Source organism: Staurois parvus, unplaced genomic scaffold (genome assembly GCF_062004578.1).
Source record: "Staurois parvus isolate SC_StPar_1 unplaced genomic scaffold, SC_StPar_1.0 ptg000834l, whole genome shotgun sequence".
In the NCBI taxonomy this organism is placed as follows: Eukaryota; Metazoa; Chordata; class Amphibia; order Anura; family Ranidae; genus Staurois; species Staurois parvus.
In genome coordinates this window covers 565,231-586,751 of record NW_028318630.1, presented here as the reverse complement: position 1 = coordinate 586,751, position 21,521 = coordinate 565,231, and the positions used below count along the sequence as shown (strand labels likewise).

The 21,521-nt window shown below is 39.6% G+C and overlaps 1 protein-coding gene across 1 annotated transcript in view; it reads right to left on the bottom strand.

Moving 5' to 3' along the window:
* Positions 1-749: 749 nt before the first annotated feature.
* The window catches only part of LOC149443738 (dynein axonemal heavy chain 5-like), a 291,780-nt gene continuing 271,008 nt past the window's right edge, over positions 750-21,521 (bottom strand). Inside the window, exons 95-106 of the mRNA XM_089655345.1 lie at positions 17,907-18,117; positions 16,914-17,099; positions 16,626-16,817; positions 11,915-12,013; positions 10,127-10,238; positions 8,882-9,012; positions 8,676-8,790; positions 6,803-6,957; positions 5,860-5,976; positions 4,806-5,021; positions 4,330-4,491; positions 750-1,395 (exon numbers count right to left, since the gene is read on the bottom strand). Of these exons, the coding sequence (XP_089511471.1) occupies positions 1,072-1,395; positions 4,330-4,491; positions 4,806-5,021; positions 5,860-5,976; positions 6,803-6,957; positions 8,676-8,790; positions 8,882-9,012; positions 10,127-10,238; positions 11,915-12,013; positions 16,626-16,817; positions 16,914-17,099; positions 17,907-18,117 (2,020 nt within the window). The 3' untranslated portion in view covers positions 750-1,071. The remainder of the gene's footprint in view (positions 1,396-4,329; positions 4,492-4,805; positions 5,022-5,859; positions 5,977-6,802; positions 6,958-8,675; positions 8,791-8,881; positions 9,013-10,126; positions 10,239-11,914; positions 12,014-16,625; positions 16,818-16,913; positions 17,100-17,906; positions 18,118-21,521) is intronic.

The following is a 21,521-nucleotide window of genomic DNA, read 5'->3' as shown; positions in this document are numbered from 1 at the left end:
TATACTAGTGCCTAGCTGTGAATGGTCACAGCTAATCACATGCACATGTCATGTGATTAGCTGTGACCAAATCACAGCTAAGCACAAAAAAAAAAAAACCTGAATGAATCGATTTCATTCAAGTAAATGCTTGCTTATAGCAAAGTAATTCTTTGCTATAAGCAAATTGTGTAAAAAAAAAAAAAATACTGATCACTTCCCCAAAGTAGTACAATGTTACTATTGTAACATTGTACTACTTTGGTCATAGTAAAATATGAAAAAAAATCTTAAAATTTTTTTTAAAAAAATGTAATAAAAAATTAAAAATAATAAAAAATTTTTTAAAAAAATGTATTTATTTTTTCATACTGTCACCAGTCAGTGTCCCTGTTCACCGCCATGCCAGTTATATGATGACGCTGTACTGCACTGGTGACAGTATGTACAAAAAAAAAAATAGTGAAAATAATTTTTTTAATTTTCTGAAAAATTATGACAAAAAAAATACAACTTCAAAAAACTCGCCATTCCTCTTATGAAGTACATCGGACTGTCTACTCTGCAAAAAGGGGTCATTTGGGGGATATCTGTACTGTTCTGACATTCTTGGACCTCAAGAAATTAGATTGGCTGTCAGTACTTCAGGATTGATCAATATTCAGATCTATACCATAGTTTGTAAACGCTATAACTTTCCTACAGACTAAATAATACATCCTAATTTGGGTTTTTTTCACCAAAGACATGTAGCAGAATACATCTCGGCCTAAATTTATGAAGAACAATTATTTATTTGTAAACTTTTATAACAGAAACAAAGAAAAACGTGTTTTTTTTTCAAAATTTTTGGTCTTTTTTTGTTAATTTAGCAAAAAATAAAAACCTCAGCCGTGATTAAATACCACCAAAAGAAAGCTCTGGTTGTGTGAAGAAAATGATAAAATTTTAGTTTGGGTACAATGTTGTATGACCGCGCAATTGTCATTCAAAGTGTGAGAGCGCTGAAACGTGAAAACTGGCCTGGGCAGGAAGGTGTAAAATTGCACGGTATTGAAACGGTTAAGCATTAAGTTCCCAAATGTTAATCTATCAGAATGGATGTATAGTTGCTTTCATGCCTCGGAGAGCCCATCGAGAGCCGGCAATGTTTTCTTTATGGATGTCTAGAGCAAAAACAGGCTGTCTGTCAGATGTTAAAGAGCGGTACACTGGACACATGAAGACATCTGGCATTTTTGGGTTATCATTAATGCCATGTTTTTCAGAGGTGGGCAAACACTGTACATGGATGACGGGTAATGTGTTTAGACTCTTCTGTGGGAAATCCACAATCTCTCCATCAGTTTTGTTCCAGAATATTCCCCAGATGTGGACTCCGTATACAAACATACCTTCATGGGGTGGATCTCGAATCTAAAATGAAAATGTAATCCTGGTTAGTCAATGCAAGAAACATATAATAATTAGTCACATGGTATTCTGTTACTGGGGTGGTTTGGCACAGCTGCCAACAGTTCAGGCCATGCAGAAATGCACTTAAAAATGGAAATGGACTGAGGTCATATATACTTCAGTTTTTTGGAGCAAAATCCATAATACATATGGCTCAATATATATATAGTGGATATAAAAAGTCTACACACCCCTGTTAAAATGTCAGGTTTCTGTGATGTAAACAAATGAGACAGATAAATCATTTCAGAACTTTTTTTCCACCTTTTAATGTGACCTATAAACTGTACAACTTAACTGAAAAACAAACAGAACTTTTTTTAGGGGGGGAAGTAAACATAAAAAATTAAAATAATGTGGTTGCATAAGTGTGCACACCCTCTTATAACTGGGGATGTAGCTGTGTTCAGAATTAAGCAATCACATTCAAAATCATGTTAAATAGGAGTCAGTACACACCTTCCATAATTTAAAGTGCCTCTGATTAACCCCAAATAAAGTTCATCTGTTCTAATAGGTCTTTCCTGACATTTTCTTAGTCCCATCCTACAGCAAAAACCATGGTCCGCAGAGAGCTTCCAAAGCATTCGAGGGATCTCATTGTTAAAAGGTATCAGCCAGGAGAAGGGTACAACAGAATTTCCAAGGCATTAGATATACCATGGAACACAGTGAAGACAGTCCTCGTCAAGTAGAGAAAATATGGCACAACAGTGACATTACCAAGAACTGGACGTCTCTCCAAAATTGATAAAAAGACTTGAAGAAAACTGGTCTGAGAGACTGCCAAGAGGTCTACAGCAACATTAAAGGAGCTGCAGAAATATCTGGCAAGTACTGGCTGTGTGGGACATGTGACAACAATCTTCCGTATTCTTCATATTTCTGGGCTATGGGGTAGAGTGGCAAGAGGAAAGCCTTTTCTTACGAAGAAAAACATCCAAGCCCGGCTAAATTTTGGAAAAACATATCTGAAGTCTCCCAAAAGCATGTGGGAAAATGTGTTATGGTCTGATGAAACCAAGTTTAACTTTTTGGCCATACTTCCAAAAGATATGTTTGGTGCAAAAACAGCACTGCACATCACCAAAAGAACACCATACCCACAGTGAAGCATGGTGGTGGCAGCATCATGCTTTGGGGCTGTTTTTCTTCACCTGGAACTGGGGCCTTAGACAAGGTAGAGGGAATTATGAACAGTTCCAAATACCAGTCAATATTGGCACAAAACCTTCAGGCTTCTGCTAGAAAGCTGAACATGAAGAGGAACTTCATCTTTCAGCATAACGTCCCAAAGCATACTTCCATACTCAAAGGAATGGCTTCACCAGAAGATTAAAGTTTTGGAATGACCCTGCCAGAGCCCAGACCTGGATCCAATCAAAAATCTGGGATGATCTGAAGAGGGCTGTGCACAGGAGATGCCTTCGGAATCTGACAGATTTGGAGTGTTTTTGCAAGGAAGAGTGGGCAAATGTTGCCAAGTCAAGATGTGCCATGCTGATAGACTCATATCCAAAAAGACGGAGTGCTGGAATAAAATCAAAAGGTGCTTCAACAAAGTATTAGTTTAGGGTGTGCACACTTATGCAACCATATTATTTTAGTTTTTTATTTTTACTTCCCTCCACCGAAAAGATTTCAGTTTGTTGTTCAGCGGAGTTGTACAGTTTATAGGTCACATTAAAGGCAGAAAAAGTTATGAAATGATTTATCTTTGTCTTTTTTTTTTTTTTACATCACAGAAACCTGACATTTTAACAGGGGTGTGTAGACTTTTTATATCCACTGTAAAAAAGGGTGAAAAGATGTCAGTTGTAATACCTTTGTTGTATGTGCATTAAAGTGGTGATGTGGCACCACTGGTATCAGTTAAATTTATGTTTCTATTAAAAGGATAGTTAAAATGTATCCATTGCCTGTTTCTGCATTAATAACGATTCAATATTTGCATACCTCATGTTAAAAGCCCAGTTTAACTGGTGGCCTGTCTGGGGTCACTGCAGCCTTTCCATTTTTGCACTATTACCACAGCCCAAAAAGTCTCCTTGCCAGCAAGGCCACACATGGAGACCTCAATGGTGGATGGCTTTTGTTTTCATATTTTACTGTACACACATAGCCCCCTTTTGCGAGGAGATTATGCAGCTTCCAGAAGCCCACATAGTGAAGAATTACAAGCAACATGTACAGGTAAGTAAACAATTAGGGAGGAATGGGGGAGAGGGGTTTATTCAAAAATATATCTATACTAAAAGTACAGTTATCCTTAAAACAACTTCTACCAGCTCTTTTCCTCTACTAGAAATGCTTTCTCTGATTTCAGTGCACAATGAAAGCTTCACACAGTGTGCATTAGAAGCTGCTGCAAGTCAGATAAAGTCCATCCCATTTCCTAGCTGGGTGACATCCAGCATCATCTAGTCCTTGTCCTTCCAGCCTTACTGGTCCAAGCCTGCCCCGATCATTAATTGGATTTGTGCTCTTGAAACCATAGAGCTCAACCTAGAGCAGTTTACATGCAAAGACAGCCTAAGAATGCCAACACACTGACAGCCACCTGTCAAGGCATTGTGACATTTGCAGAAATCCTCCCAAATACCAGCCCACATCTTGCATCAGCACATGAGTACTGAGCTGGGGTGTTGAGATGTTTTCAGGAAGTTATGTATAACACTTTGCTAGCCCCTCCCAAAAGCCACGATCTGCCTGCATTGCATAGAGAACCAGTGATGACATCACTACTAGGTCTAAAATAATGTGTGTAATAAACACAGAAATGTTTATGCTCATGATATGCGGGGTGGGGCATACACCATATAAACAGATTTCTACTTCAGCTTTATACACAATACATTAGAATACATTGCCAAATTACAATTACACATCACTTACATGTTCTTTGTCTCTCTGTGTTATTTCCGTTTTAAACGCTACCGATTCTGCATTTCCAGTTCTCGCCGAGTATCTGCGAATTGCTTCTTGTTTAAGAAGAGAGAGTAGACCCTTAGGATTATGAAATGCACCAAGCCAGTATGTTGGCATTTTTTCACGCCCCTGGTGATTTAGGAATAAATTGAAATGACAGTATGAAATTAACAAAAGCACAAAAAGTCATAGTTAACAGCAATATAATGCTTCAGTGTCATGGTTTAATTGGCCAATCAAGAAAATATAATTAAGAAATTTGGATTTAAAGAGCATAATTCTCTAGAGAATAAAACAATATGCATTATACTGTATATTATTATTATACAGGATTTATATAGCGCTAACAGTTTGTGCAGTGCTTTACAAATTGAAGGTAGACATTACAGTTACAATACAATTTGGTACAAAGAGGAAATAGAGGGATTCTTTGCTGTATTTACCAATTGGAGTATCTTCTCAAAGTGAGCTACTCTCTGCTGCACATCTTGTATCCAAGATGAAATAGACCAATCGGATGGACAGGGGAAGCTCCATTCCATCTTGAACCACTGTGTGGGAGCTTTCTTAAGATATAGATCATGCACAATTGTGATAGCATTGGGGTCAGATAGTTGATCACCTAATGTGTCTGATGATTCAAGGGAATCCTTTATTACCTACAGAAAACAAAATAAAAGTAAAGCCCTAATGAGACATTAATTCTTCTTTATGCTTTGCTAAAATAATAATAAAGTATAGCTGGTCATGAACTTGTCTTACATTCATTCACACATTTTTGTGCCACCTGATACATGCATTCATTATAGCACTCCACTACAAAGTTCTAAGGAATTTCCAATGGAAAATGGCATCTGCTCTCGATTTTCACTATGAGTAAAGGCTGTGTCACAGTCTGCCCATGGTACATAGTGCCCATATATACTTGAGCAGGCCATAGGTTGAGTGATTTCCTTTCCTGAAACCTGTGGTTGAAAGAAAATTGCTTGATTCCTCCATCAGCAGAGTCAGTGTTGATGCCCGATTCCTCCCGTGCAGTCATTGTGTTCTCCTGGTGGGAGGATCTGTCCCCACTCAGAGAACACAGTGATTACTGCTAGCGGCTATAATAGCTGCTAGCAATAATCACTTGTAAAATCCGACAGGCTGGTTGTACCCAAGTTGATTGATCAACTTGAGTACATTCACCCTGCCCATACATGGTTCAAATCTCAGCTGGTCCCTGCTGAACTGGTCAAGATTTGAATCGTTTATGTCCAGATTTAGCAGCCATGTTTTCTTCTATCAACAATGAGATATGTGAGGCTCAATTCACAAAGCCAACACACCAGGAGAGGGATACTTATTTTGTTTTAAGTGTTGGTTATTTTCAGCCAATGAGATTTGCAAAGTACAGACACATAGCTAAATTAAAAAATACTTAAGCCTGAGTTAAAGCTTTGGAGATTGAGCCTATTGTATGAGGTATTATACTGCATAAAGTATGATAATACTCACATGTAAACTCCTTCTAATTTCGGACAACACTGACGTAAGGTGTTGCAGTTCTTTCTTTAAAAACAGGTTGAAAGGGGTATCTCCACCAAGTTTTTTTATACGATCATTGATGAAATCCTTTAAGTAAAGAAATGAAATACACAACTGCTTTATTTTTGTACATACAGTCTTTAGTAACCAAAATTAGTTTTTTTTTTATTTCATAGTAGTAAATAGAGCAACAATTTGTTCAAAATGTTAACACCATGTCCAAGGTAGCCCCACTGGGCACAGATCACTGCTATATGAACAGGGAATGTCCAGCTATTTTATTATTTTAGATATTGTGAAAGTAAGCAATTGCAACCAAGCAATTGCAACCAAAGGTTGGACCCATTAAGCTCAGCTTTCAGCCAACAAGAGACCAGCCAATTTTAGTATGTGTACTAATAATGGGTGAATTTTCTTTGGATTGTCCCTTAGTAAATGTACTTCTTTTTATTTAAAAAAAAAAGTACTATTTGTATAGTGGCCTGAAATCTAATGCAGCTGAATTAGATCTAACATCTGCTCATGAAATGGCTACTAGAGATATTGTAACCTATAAATACTTTAACAGTTTCTTTTTAAGTTATGTTTCTATTACTTGATACACACAGGAAATCATCCTGTTGGATTAAAGGTCTTTTTATACCCATCCCAAGATGGTCACAACTGCCTTCTGAGTGGAACCACATCCTGTCTATGAAACAGTTCGAGCCAGCAGAAGTGAGAACTTTTAGGCTATAGATTATATCAAAATGCTCCCTACCAGTTCTTTCATCACAAAGATGTCATTTGCAGCAACCCTGAGTATAGCCCCAGAGTGAGGATAATATCCCACACAAAAATGTGTCACCCTCTACTGTTACATTTTAACAGGAATGGGCCCTACACATTTATAGTAACCTCATTGGATACATACCCGACTCCATCCACGTGGCACTTTGGAGAGAAGAGAAGCACATGTATCATGAACCTCTACTAGCTTGACTGTTTGCAGGTACATAATAGGAGGATTGGCCAGAGATTCAGTTGCGGTAAGGGTATGAAGACCTTGTACAGAAACAGGTTTCACAGCTAGACACAAAACACAACATTCTTAGTCATTTAACTACTATGCATATGTTTCCTCTAACATATATTGTGTGTATAGTATACAAAAAATGCACTTCCAAACATCACCGTGGAAAAAGGTGCAGTATTTTATGTCAGAAATATAAATATATATTCACTAAATAACATGCCATTTTGTTTACCATTTAAACCTTCATAAGGAAAAACATTGCCCATTACGCCTTTACGATAGGTTCACACTAGTGCAGAGGGATGAGAGGGCCCTGATCATTAGGGCTTACAATCTCAAAGAATGAAGGGGTTCCATGGAAACATTCACTTTTATTTATGTAATCAACATCACTGGTAATTTATGATTTATGTAATTACCATCAGTGGTAAGATCAAAGTAGAAACACTGTTGCACTGTTGAACAGTCCCTTTTCAAATATCTAATAAAAGTGTGCCCACTTGGGCCAAGGAGTGATTGGGATAATCAGTGATGCTGGATCAGGATGGGAGAGGGGATAGCATTGCTTAGTGATGATGGATCGGGATGGGTGAGCAAACAATGGGGATCAATGAAGTTGAGTGGCAATTGACCAGGAGGCAGTGGGCTGGAGCAGGGGTCAGCACAGCAATGTACGCATCATTGGTGTCAGTGGGAGGAATAGTGCCCCATCATTGGTGTCAGTGGGAGGAATAGTGCCCCATCATTAGTGTCAGTGGGAGGAATAGTGCCCCATGGTTGTTGTCAGTGGGAGGAATAGTGGCCCCATCGTTGTCAGTGGGCAGATCTTTAACAGGAAGAGGTGGAGCCTAAAGAAGAAGGGGTGGGGTTTACAAATGAAGGGGGTGGATATTAAACAGGAAGGGGTGGGACAAATTTAGATGCAGAGGGGTGCCCGATTTTAGTTTTGCCTAGGGCAGCACAAAACCAAAATACAACTGTTTCCACTACACATCAGGATTAGATAAGAGTATAAAAAAATAAAAGGGTACAGGGTTTCTAATACACATCAGGACTGAGTAAAAGGATAGTAAAGGGTACAGGGTTTCCACTACACATCAGGACTAGATAGAGTATAAGAATAGTAAGGGGTACAGGGTTTCCACTACACATCAGGACTAAATAGAGTATAATAATTGTAAGGGGTACAGGGTTTTTAATACACATCATAACTAGATAGAGTATAAGAATAGTAAAGAGTACAGGGTTTCCACTACACCCTAACATACAGTACATATAGTTTTGCCTAGGGCAGCACAAAACCAAAATACACCACTGTTTCCACTACACATGAGGACTAGATAGAGTATAAGAATAGTAAAGGGTACAGGGTTTCTAATACACATCAGGACTGAGTAAAAGGATAGTAAAGGGTACAGAGTTTCCACTACACATCAGGACTAGATAGAGTATAAGAATAGTAAGGGGTACAGGGTTTCCACTACACATCAGGACTAGATAAAGTATATGAATAGTAAAGGGTACAGGGTTTTTAATACACATCAGGACTGAGTAAAAGGATAGTAAAGGGTACAGGGTTTCCACTACACATCAGGACTAGATAGAGTATAAGAATAGTAAGGGGTACAGGGTTTCCACTACACATCAGGACTAGATAGAGTATAAGAGTAGTAAGGGGTGCAGGGTTTCCAATAAACTTCAGAACCAGACAGAGTATATGGATAGTAAAGGGTACAGGGTTTCCACTACACCCTAACATACATTAAAGCACCTTTTTGAGATGTTTGTGCTGTTTTTGCAGACTGGACCCAATGCCTGTATGTAGACCAAGAATCGTAAAGTTGGCTAAACCTTGTGATAACATAGTTTTGTTCACCGAAAGGAACCTGAAAAAAGAAGTTATGGGATAGCTGTATCAGTTTAGGTACATCATGTGTGGTGCTGAGTAATACTGTATACAAGATGCAAATTTATTACCAGTGGTGACGAGTGCATGTGAAATGATTCTGGAGCATCCAGGGAATACAGAGGGATAGATTCCAATGCTTGTTTCAAAGAGCCAGGATTTATATCGGAGGTAAAGAAAACTGCCGGAATCTTGAACTTTACTGTCAAAAACAAATTAACATGAATAAATGTATGTAATATTTATTTGAATACAGTACTTTATGTGAAACCTAGACACCACAAATTAATGAGATAACAAGAACAGAACAGAGCATTAAGAAGTCAAACGTTTGGAAGGCTTCCAAGCGCACATATGGACAAAGAAACAAAATGTAAAAAATATAGGGCTAAAATATAAAGGTTGACATTGTTGACCTCTTTAAAAAAATACTAGCTTTTTTGCTGTCTTCAGCTGACCATAGACAGGTAGTTTTTTGTTCAGTCAGAGGGCAGATGAGGTGGATGGAGGAATCTTCACTGCTAGGGGATTGTATTCCAATAGTGGAACCCAACTAGCTGCAGTTGCTGATCTACAATAGTTTTCTAGCATGTCCCTTTGACAGAAGTCAAGCAGAAATGGCCACACTCTGATCGAAGTTCATCCGGCCCCTACTGAACTGGCTGAATTTTAATCAGTCTATTGCCAGCTTTAGGCTTCAATACTTGCTGACCTGGAAAACGTATGCTGCCAGTAGTCAGAACACCTGATCTTCACACTTGTCACTGACTTTGAAAATAATTAAGCCACTGGATTAGTGTGAAACCCAGGCAATTAGAAATTTCAGTGGAAAGGTCAACAATCACAACCTACAAATATCCTTCAATGCAGATTTCTTTATCCACAGTAAACTTTACTCTTTGCAGATCATATTTCAGCAAACTCAAATGTGATTGGCGGTTTAGGATAACTGAACTTTGTACATAACTGCTACCCTTTGCATTGCCCTATTAAATAAACCCTTTGATTTTTTATACTAATGATACATTTTGCCAAACTTCTAGGCTAAGTGATCTACGTTTTGCCAGGGCCTGGAAGCAAAGTATGTGAACACTCCTGGCCAATGCCTAAAAGGGGGCAGTTGGGGGGGTGCTAAAAACAAGGCTTAATCTTGCATTTTTACTGCCTTCCCCCTATCCGTATATCTAAGCGAGCCCTTGCTTGCTCTTTTTAAATTTACGAATAGCTTCTAAAACGAAAAAAAAAAAACACTACAAAGCCAATACATTTGTAAAAGATATGGTTATCAAAGCTAAAATAAAAATAAAGAAACTTACATTTAGTGAGTTCATTGTCTCGCTTTGTAGAGTTAATGCTAATCCAGTAATCGATCATTGATGATAAAACTGTCATATCTAAATCATCTGAGACATTGCAGCCATAATTAATCTGATAAAAAAGAATACTTCACAATCTTAGAATGGTGCAATTACTTTTTATTCACGGTAGTGGTATATATGGGATCCATTAGTGGATAAATCATTATGCCGAGCATGTAAAATATATTGTAACGACTGCTGCTTTCCAGTAATCATGTAATTCACATACAGTACATATACTTGTCAATTACAGTTTCAGCCTGGCGTCAGTATGGACAATACTGGTAAACAATATATTAATGAACATAATATAATGCCCATCATGAGCTACACAGAGGAGGATGCTTTTATATATGAGCTATTATATGTCTTCCAATTTTCCATCTATTATAAGCACTTTGCTTCAGATTAAAGGAAATCCTCTTTCCTCAGAAAAACAGCTGTCTAGAAATTCCAGGTCATATATCTTGGATAGAAAGAGGTAATGCGTTTACAGAATAACTTAAAGAATCCTAAACATCATCACTAGTTAGCATCTTTTCCCTAGTCTTGTTTAACTACTGAAACGGCATGCAGAGAAATCATAACTTAGGGCTGGTTCACACCAAATTCAGTCCAATGCGTATTTCTCTACATCAGAAATGCATGCACAGTGTTTTCTATGTATTCCAATGTCCCTAGTTCACACCAATGCAGTCAGTTCCAGTTTCTGATGCAGAAAGAAAAGTAGAATATGCTGCATTTTTCTCTGTACAGAGCTGTATTGGAACATAGCAAAATGCATCACAAACGCACCAGAATAGAGTGTGGTGTGAACTGTAAGCAAAAACACATTCAGAATGCATCTGGAGTGCGTTTTTGTAGTGTGAACTTGCTCTAATTATAAATACATTATGAAAATAACTTCTATTTAAAGGTTATTAACACATAGCTACTGTTCTCCAAACCCCTCTTCTCAAAGCACTAGTAAGATAATGATAAATACTTGGCTCTTCCACACCACTGGTGCCCTAAAATGGGGTGCAGCTAAAGCACAGCAGGATTCACATGAGATGACCGGTTTATAAATTGTTGTCCCTTTTCCTTGAATGGGGGATTGATAAAAGGGTCCACAACACCTCTTACCCATTCACAGGGAAGCATAAGTTAAAAAACACCTTCACGCTTTTACTTTCTTATGCCAGGAACGCAATAACCATGCATTGGTCTTTTGGAAGTGTTTGGTCAATTAAACTCTCCCTTTATACTGGGATATCTATGAAAACAGGAGCAGAAAGAAAACGTTTAAATCTTCCCAAGGGAGGGGAAATGTTTTCTCGAACAGTTGAAACGGTAACAGGTTTCCCCAGTTGTAAGATTTCTTTGTAAAATTTTGAATTTCACAAAATTTTCTGTCCCAGTCAACTATAGAGGGTGAATCTCCCCAACAAGGACTAAGACAGCTATAAAAACCTTATGGAATAGGAAGCCACCATCACTCTAAAATGCCTGCTAGGACAGTTTCATCATAAACACATAGTGGTCTATGTAAAATAAATTTGTTGGACGAATCTCACAAGCATTCGTCTAGATGAGACAAAATGTGACTGTATTTTACTTTCTGTACTTTGATCCTGGAGCTGGGCTGTAAATATAGATATTTTCAGGCAAGACAGAACTCATACTTGTATTTAGCAGGGCATTGCTTTATCATTCTTTATATTGTTTATGATTTTTCTGAAAACTGTTTAAATATATTTTACATACCTCTGATAACAGATATCTCATGGCTGTCCATGATAAAGCCTTTCCTCCACCTTCATTATCACTGTCTTTAAATTCATCTTTAAGCACTTTGATGCCCTCCTGATAATAAGAAAATTCAGATATATATTATAGCAATTTGTGTTCTGTGAATCAACTTTGATATCATGTTCTAGTGTTTGAGACTAAAGTAAAGTCCATTTCATAGAAATATAAAGTCAATCGAATTGCTGCTCCTGGCCTTTTAGTGAGAGACCGCAGACAGCAATGAGCAAATAAAGCTCAGTGTAATGGTAAACTTAACATATACAGTCAGGTCCATAAATATTGGGACATCGACACAATTCTAACATTTTTGGCTCTATACACCACCACAATGGATTTGAAATGAAACGAACAAGATGTGCTTTAACTGCAGACTGTCAGCTTTAATTTGAGGGTATTTACATCCAAATCAGGTGAACGGTGTAGGAATTACAACAGTTTGCATATGTGCCTCCCACTTTTTAAGGGACCAAAAGTAATGGGACAGAATAATAATCATGAATCAAACTTTCACTTTTTAATACTTGGTTGCAAATCCTTTGCAGTCAATTACAGCCTGAAGTCTGGAACGCATAGACATCACCAGACGCTGGGTTTCATCCCTGGTGATGCTCTGCCAGGCCTCTACTGCAACTGTCTTCAGTTCCTGCTTGTTCTTGAGGCATTTTCCCTTCAGTTTTGTCTTCAGCAAGTGAAATGCATGCTCAATCGGATTCAGGTCAGGTGATTGACTTGGCCATTGCATAACATTCCACTTCTTTCCCTTAAAAAACTCTTTGGTTGCTTTTGCAGTATGCTTTGGGTCATTGTCCATCTGCACTGTGAAGCGGCATCCAATGAGTTCTGAAGCATTTGGCTGAATATGAGCAGATAATATTGCCCGTAACACTTCAGAATTCATCCTGCTGCTTTTGTCAACAGTCACATCATCAATAAATACGAGATAACCAGTTCCATTGGCAGCCATACATGCCCACGCCATGACACTAACACCACCATGCTTCACTGATGAGGTGGTATGCTTAGGATCATGAGCAGTTCCTTTCCTTCTCCATACTCTTCTCTTCCCATCACTCTGGTACAAGTTGATCATGGTCTCATCTGTCCATAGGATGTTGTTCCAGAACTGTGAAGGCTTTTTTAGATGTCGTTTGGCAAACTCTAATCTGGCCTTCCTGTTTTTGACTCTCACCAATGGTTTACATCTTGTGGTGAACCCTCTGTATTCACTCTGGTGAAGTCTTCTTTTGATTGTTGACTTTGACACACATACACCTACCTCCTGGAGAGTGTTCTTGATCTGGCCAACTGTTGTGAAGGGTGTTTTCTTCACAAGGGAAAGAATTCTTCGGTCATCCACCACAGTTGTTTTCCGTGGTCTTCCGGGTCTTTTGGTGTTGCTGAGCTCACCGGTGCGTTCCTTCTTTTTAAGAATGTTCCAAACAGTTGTTTTAGCCACGCTTAATGTTTTTGCGATCTCTCTGATGGGTTTGTTTTATTTTTTCAGCCTAATGATGGCTTGCTTCACTGATGGTGACAGCTCTTTGGATCTCATCTTGAGAGTTGACAGCAACAGATTCCAAATGCAAATAGCACACTTGAAATGAACTCTGGACCTTTTATCTGCTCATTGTAATTGGGATAATGAAGGAATAACACACACCTGGCCATGGAACAGCTAAGAAGCCAATTGTCCCATTACTTTTGGTCCCTTAAAAAGTGGGAGGCACATATGCAAACTGTTGTAATTCCTACACCGTTTACCTGATTTGGATGTAAATACCCTCAAATTAAAGCTGACAGTCTGCGGTTAAAGCACATCTTGTTTGTTTCATTTCAAATCCATTGTGGTGGTGTATAGAGCCAAAAATGTTAGAATTGTGTCGATGTCCCAATATTTATGGACCTGACTGTATCTGGGTCCAGTCCAGCAAAGATTTCCCAAACATTACTGAAGTTTAGGTACCTAATCCAAACCCAATTGAAGCCATGGGAGCCAAATCAATAATGGCCATTTCCTAAGCTAAAGGCTAGCCACTATCAAACAAATGACATGGAAGGGCTGGGGACTGTCCTTGACAACGTGTACTAAAACGAAGGAAAAAAATTTTAAATTCCGTTTGGAGGAGAGCAATTTTGATAATGCTTAAATGATACACTGTATATAAGAATTCCTTTAAATAACATTTGTGGGGCACGCCCATAAACTGCCTGTGAAGTGGCACATCTGTGCAACGTATACAACTTGCTACAGCAAAACTGATGTTTAGAAAAAAATGCAGCTTACATTTTTGATAAATGACAGCTTCAGACTGCTTTGTACTATTTGTACACAAAGTGGGATGAGGATCTGGTATGGATGTCAAGGAGGACCCCATGCAAAAAAATAAAAACCTGTCCTTGGGCTGAACCAGTAGCTCATCCCTAGTGCTTTGTAGTAAGCTACAGCTACTATAATTTGGTCACTGGCAGCATAGGAACAAGAAGTCTGAGTCACAGTAAAATAAGACTGAGAAGCTGCTAGTCCCTAAACTTTCACTAGAACAGTCAGTGGATGTTTTTATAGTAAAAATAGTTTGAAGTATTATGTTCACTACCCATTTTCTCTAAGTCTGATAACTAATTTGGAAACATATATAAAATAAACAAGTACACTGCTCTGAAGAAGTCTCGGAAATGGGCTGGACGAAACACGTCAGCTGCCCCCCTCCCCCTGACATCCACATGCTTTCTCCACATGCTGTGGTGCATACCTAGACCTGCCACAGCCATACATCCATCCTTGGGCCATTTGCTAGACTTGAATTGTAGGACTGGCAGCCATCCACGGGAGTGCAGGCAGATTCTTTGCTGGACTTGGAGATCCCACCGTTATTTCAGTCTTTATCATTACAGGACCCAGAGGTCCCATTGGACTGTGAGTGCTAGCGATTTGTGATGCAACCTTAGTCATCACAAATCGCAGATCACAGGCTGGACTGGTCATACACATTCATGATGCTGATTTACTCCTTCAATACCCTCTATCACATAGGCTGGCTACCGTGCACTATAGTACTGGACTCCCGCTTACCAGCTGACCATTCTCACTCCATGGCTGTCATACCTTTGTTGGCTATTAGCTGATCGATTTCAGCAGGCTGCACCAGTGTCATTCACTTTCTCACAGCTTTTGCATGAATAACCTGTCATTGCCTTACCTACATCATTGCCTCAATTCATCTGGCTCTGGTCATACAAGAGATCATTTATACCACGTCTTGCATGGACTTTGAGGCTTTTGCCCTGTACAGTGACTTTATACCCTGCTATCCTATTTGGCCAGTGGCCATGGCCATACTGACCTCTGCATGTTGCTATATATACTAATGCTATATGATTATGCATTTATGTCTGTCGTTTAGTTGTGTTTAATATTTGTATGGTTGGCACATCTAGGAGCCTCCGGTGTGTGTAATAGGCTCATTTCTATCTAGTGGGTGTTGGAGGGTTAGGGGTGTCAGTGGGCTGGTATTATCTCCCTCAGCTCCTCTCTCTCCTTTGTGAGGGGTGTGGTGGGACTGGAGGATCCTCCATCCAATGGAAGGGTTTCTTGTGGGTGCCTGTGGGGGTACTGGGGGTTGATAGGGCTGGTGGGGTGGTTTGTGTCAGGTGTTGGGTGTTAGGGGGTTGGGTCAGGTCAGTCCCAGTGGACAAATTCTATCCCTGGTCCATCCTTGAGGGTTTCCTCTCGATATCTCGGGGGGGGGGGGGGGTAGAGTCCTCTGTTATGAAGGATTGTCATGTCTCCAATGGCCTATAACTGTTTATGGTGCATAATAAAATTCCTTTGAGGTTAGCCTTCTAGGTGTGCAGCCTTTTTTCTTTCTCTCTTTTTGTATTTGCCATTGAACACCAGAATTGGCAAGTCTGCCACTGTCACCCTGAGCTTTTCACAAATGAGAGCAGCTTCACCCTGAGCACATGTGACAGATGTGGAAGGGTCTGGAGAAGCCGTGGAGAACGTTATGCTGCCTGTAACATCATTCAGCATGACCGTTTTGGTGGTGGGTCAGTGATGGTCTGGGGAGGCATATCCATGGAGGGACGCACAGACCTCCACAGGCTAGACAATGGCACCCTGACTACCATTAGGTATCGGGATGACATCCTTGGACCCATTGTCAGACCATACACTGGTGCAGTGGGTTCTGGGTTCCTCCTGGTGCATGAAAATGCCTGGCCTCATGTGGGGACAATATGCAGGCGGTTCCTGGAGGATGAAGGAATTGATACCATTGAATGGTCCTCATGTTTGCTGACCTAAATCTAATAGAATGCTATTCAAACTACTGAGTACCATTTTGAGTTGCTGCAATGAAATTTCAGCAAAATGGACTAGCCTGCTGCATCATTTTTTCACTTTGATTTTCGGGATGTCTTTGAATTCAGTCCTCTGGAGGTTGATCAAACAATTGTTTGATTCTATCAAACAATGTGCATACTTACGTCCCTAACACATTACCCAGTCCATATCAGTAAAGATATCCATACAGATTCCCCATTGGGATCTGATATGTTTTCAAAGTGTTCCTTTAATTTTTTTTGAGCAGTGTATATTATTGCTTTACACCAATAAGTTATTATTAGTTTGCAGTTTATCCCTTTTGGTACTGGACAGTGTACATACCTTTAGTTCTGTACAGCCAAAACGCATTGTGTCTGGACAATTCCAGCCTGCTGAATATATTGATCTTAAGCGGCTAGCACAGTGGAAAAAACACAGGTTGTGCAGCAATGCCGGCCACTCAGGACGAGGACTTGACACCAGGGTTTCATTGCTGACAAACTGCCAGGACTGAATGACTCCTCTTCTAATATTCTGTAAAGGAAACAAGGAATCAATTACATTATATATAAAAGATAGTCAATGCATGGTGTTGTGCATTGTTGTACATGAAACTTAAGTATTCTTTACCATTGGCATATCCACAATAGTTTTTACAGTGTAATGAAGCAGTCTTGTTGGCAGCTCTTCACTGGCTTCAACAGATAGCCACAAGCGGAAGTTTTTGTCTGGGTTCTTCTTTGAATTTAGGATCTCCCCAAATGACATCATTACCTTGGCAGAATTTTGAATGTTCTCTAAGAAGAGCCAACTACCCTATTAAATAATTACATCAGACATAAGCAGATTATTACATTTGGATGTCAAGCTGAATTTTTGTAGATATAACATATAAAAAATCGATAAACAAAAAAATAACCTTTTTTTTTTTTTTTTTTAGCCTATACAACATACCTTTTTATAGTATTGTTCCAGGATCCCTAAGGTTGTGATTAACCATGCAAAGTTTACAATCTGGGGGCTCTAAAAACAGCTTTTTCCACCTTCTGCATGCCTGACATAGTGTGCATAAAGAGCATTTCATTTGTGTTATTTCAGGCATTGATGTACTGTGACATGTGTTCTTGGTTAAAAATTATCTTTATAATCTATGGATAGAAGTGGTTTTGTAAAAAGTACACAGGATAGCACTGCAATGCACTTCAACTGACATAAGGCACATCTTTGTGCAATGGTTCATTTGAGTATGTTGCAGTATTGACCTGTGCTGTGTGTGTGCATGACAGACTCCATTCATCACAAGTGACTGGTGGCCATTCTGCAGATACTAGCAAATGCTTACATATAATAATGTGCCCTCTGTTTTCTAAATCAGGGTTGATGTCCATGTGTAAAAGCCCCTATTGTCATTGACATCTACCAAGGGCAACTGAAAAGCTGGTAAGGGGAAATTAAATGTAAACCTTTGATATACAGTATTCTTGTAGAACGAAACGTAGCATATACCTTTATAATTTTATTTTTAAACCATCACACAATCTAAAAAATGTTTTGTGAAGAAAATGGATGTTTTCTACGGTCCGAAAAGTTGACACAGATAATGTTATTAAGATTTATTTTCACCTCTGACATGGCATTTATGAGCAGTTCATCTATTTCCTCATCAGGTGTATTGATGGGGAATACTGTTATCTTCTGGCTCTTCCTCTCTGCAAATTCAAGGAGTAAGGTGCGAGGAAAATTACAGTCACTGCTATATATTAGTAGCCCTGGCTGATAAGGTGACATCCATGACAAAGAGGTCTGAAGATCAACAACCGCTTCTGATGTATACCTATAAATGTAAAAAATATTTATTATTTCCCTTTTAACCTTTCTCTACTTGTATTGTTCTTGCATTGCATTTCTGCCTCCATTATAGCTTTTTATAGCTGTTTATTATTATTATTATTATTATACAGTATTTATAAAGCGCCAATAGTTCGCTCAGCGCTGTACATTACAAAGGGGGACAGAACATGTGACAGAACAATACCAATACAATGCAAAACATGAGGGGATTGAGGGCCCTGCTCTTTCGAGGTTACAATCTAGGAGGGAGATCTTTACACTTGTGCATTTTTCCATGATAAAAAAATCATAAGTCTAATACAAAGCAAATAAACTACCACTTTTAATGATGTGGCTAATCAGTAAGGAGAGTAGAGTAACAGAAGTGTCAGATGCACACCAAAATTATGCAAAAAGCAGGAACATTTATTGCCAAACATTTGTGATACCAAATTTTTGGCAATACATTTCCATGTGATAACTTGCAGTCACAAGTGCCTTTCATAACAAACATCAAAAATTTCTCTCTACACTAACCTCGGACCTGTCACGGATCCACAGTCGCCGCCACAAACATGCGACAATCGCACGACCGCGACTAACAGTAATACGTCATGCCCACGGCGTCAGACCCCAGACCTTCTCACCAAACTCGTGACCGAAGGACCGGCCGATCTAAAACCGCGGTGTGACGCGCGTAACAAGGCTCCACCCAGCTGCACCCTGCACAGCGATTGTCCAGCTAATGGGCCACAATCGGTGCCTGCAGCCTGAATGCGCTTGTTACTGGGTTGGGTTAATTACACCACTAACCCTTCACACTGCCACCACCGTCTTGAAATGTACAGAGAAGACGGACTCTGTCAGAAATACACTATAATGATTGAAAAGTCACCTGTCCAATATGGTCAATTGGGCAGGGAGTAAACAAACACAGTAGCGTCTCTTCAAAAGGCAGGAATTCGTGAATTGCAGGTAAGCGCTTAGAAACAGTTTAACACTTTCAGAAAGAAAGATTTATTACTAAAAGAGTCAAACAGGTGCCATACAATATTTACAAAGAGATATCACAAAAATAAATATATATGTATATAAAGACACAGCAAAGAGATAATTAGGAAGAAGATTACAGGGTTAAGTTACTTGCCCGTATGCCTGGGTTTGCAGATCCAAGTTGCAAAGGGTCTCCCCAGGTGGTAGATTGATGTTACGCTGGGAGATCTGTGTCAAAACTCTAACTTGTCTCTTCTTAAAAGTCCCTCTCAAAGGGGAGGGGGGCTCTTACTACACGTTTTGGGAGTGGTCAGTGGGAAACTCAGTTAAAACTAACAGCTTCATAATGCATGACATGAAACACACAGTTGACCTGAGGAATGTTCAATTCTCTTTTAAGTCCGGGAGAGAAGCTATTATCTGTTTTATGATGTGGGGGCTTACACAGTTTTGGGGTCAGTGCTTCCCAATTCTCTGAGAAATGCTGCTTTATCAGACGTAGGTGAGAAAGGTTACATGTTTACCCAGACAACTGGCACCAAACCTGGTTGACCCGCACCATCTGTCAGGAGATAACATTTGCCTCTCAGGAAGGGTGGGAGGTAGGGAATGAGGGCTGAGAAATAGAAAATATCTCGAAAAAAAAGAGAAAAAAGGGTTGAAGGAGAACTCCGCTCCAACTCTGATGAGCAAGTTTGCTACAGGACCTACCGCAAATTTACAGACAGCGGTGCCAATGTCAACAGCTATGTGGGTTTCTCAATTCAATCTTCAGAAAAGCCTTAATAGTTAACCCTGTTTTAAACCCTATGCCTTCAGGAAGAACCTACACACCTTATTTTTTATATATCCTATCATACTCTATGGTATGCTGCTTGACCATGCAAACCCGAGTATCCCCTATTTTATCTCTGCATAGGAAAAGGACCTAGGTACACAATTTTTAGCAGACAAAATACAGAAAGGGTTCATATTGATACATAAGGCCTGTGTCTTGGTAGCAGCTCAGAAAAAAAGCTACAAGATCCTTACATGGTGGTATAGGTATATTGTGAGGATCTGTATCTGAACCTAGGACCTCTGATGTGCCTGACAGTGACTTTTCTTACTGAGCCACCTAAGATCTGAACAGCTCCTGGCCTGATCCCTTGGATAACCTTCTTTGCATCTTGTTTCTGGTGAAACTTCAACTCCTTGCTCCTCCTATGAACTTTCTATTTAGGCCATGTCTATGCACTGTTTGCCAGATTATTGTGCTCTTCTCCAGCCAACATCTTGCTCCTCTCCTGCTGCCATCCATATATTCACTACCACTTGCTATAGACCTTTTGGCTTGTTCATTGACTATGCTTCTACTTGATCTCAACCTGCAACTACTTGTTACTGACTTTTGGTTTATTTATCGACTACTCCTCTGCTTGATCCCTACCTGCTACATCTTTTTCCGGACCCCGGCTTGCTCATCTCCTGGAGGGGCAACCCTGAGGATCAAAACTTGGCACTAGCACACTGCAGAACCCATCTTCACCATCAGGAGCTCTGGTGAAGACTGGTTAGTGCTTAGACCACATGCCTCAGGTAAGCCCGGGTCACCTGTCAGGGGGACCTACTGGTGTATTTATCCTGCTGGTTTCTGTGTGAGTCTTTCTACTGCTATAGCTACTGGCCTCCAAGCTTGACCCCTGATCATGACATACCTCCTAATGCTATATAAGATTTTTCCCTCAGCGCCATTATGTGCTGGAGATGTGGGAAGGCTATGGGAACTTTGCTATACACTGGTGTTAATGTGCACTGATTGAAGTCTTTTGGTCCCGTATCTTCCAGATCTATGAAATGGTCATGGATGCACACACTTCTGCATCCCATTCTATGGTTTTACTCTCCATGCTCACTTCTTCTTACTTGCTGCCAAGAATATGATCATGAGACACTGGAAATTTACCTCCTCTCCCACCATTTCTGAGTGGTACATTGAGATAACCTGTCTTATGGTCTAGAATAACCGGCAGCTAAATTATATACTACTACTTATATGTTCACATAGAACATATAAGTCATCTTCTCGTGTACTCCACACTTCAAAACCATTATTTGATAAACACTTGATGCATACTTAATGTATATTACCTCCCCCATCTAACCACCCAACATTCCTCCCCCTATTTGTTGTTCTTTCTTTTTCCTACCCACTTTTGGCTTCACCCTACTATTCTATTTTATTCTCATCTGTTCACTGTTACTTCAGTGTATCTTTTTTCCTTTCCACTTGGCATTATGAGCCTGGACAGAGCAACTGAGCTAAAATCCTCTTGCAAAGTTGGTAATCAATAATATCTTCACAACACTACAAGAATTATCATAGGGCCAGTGCTTTAAAACAATTGCTGCATTTGGCATGGTGGGATATGGTGG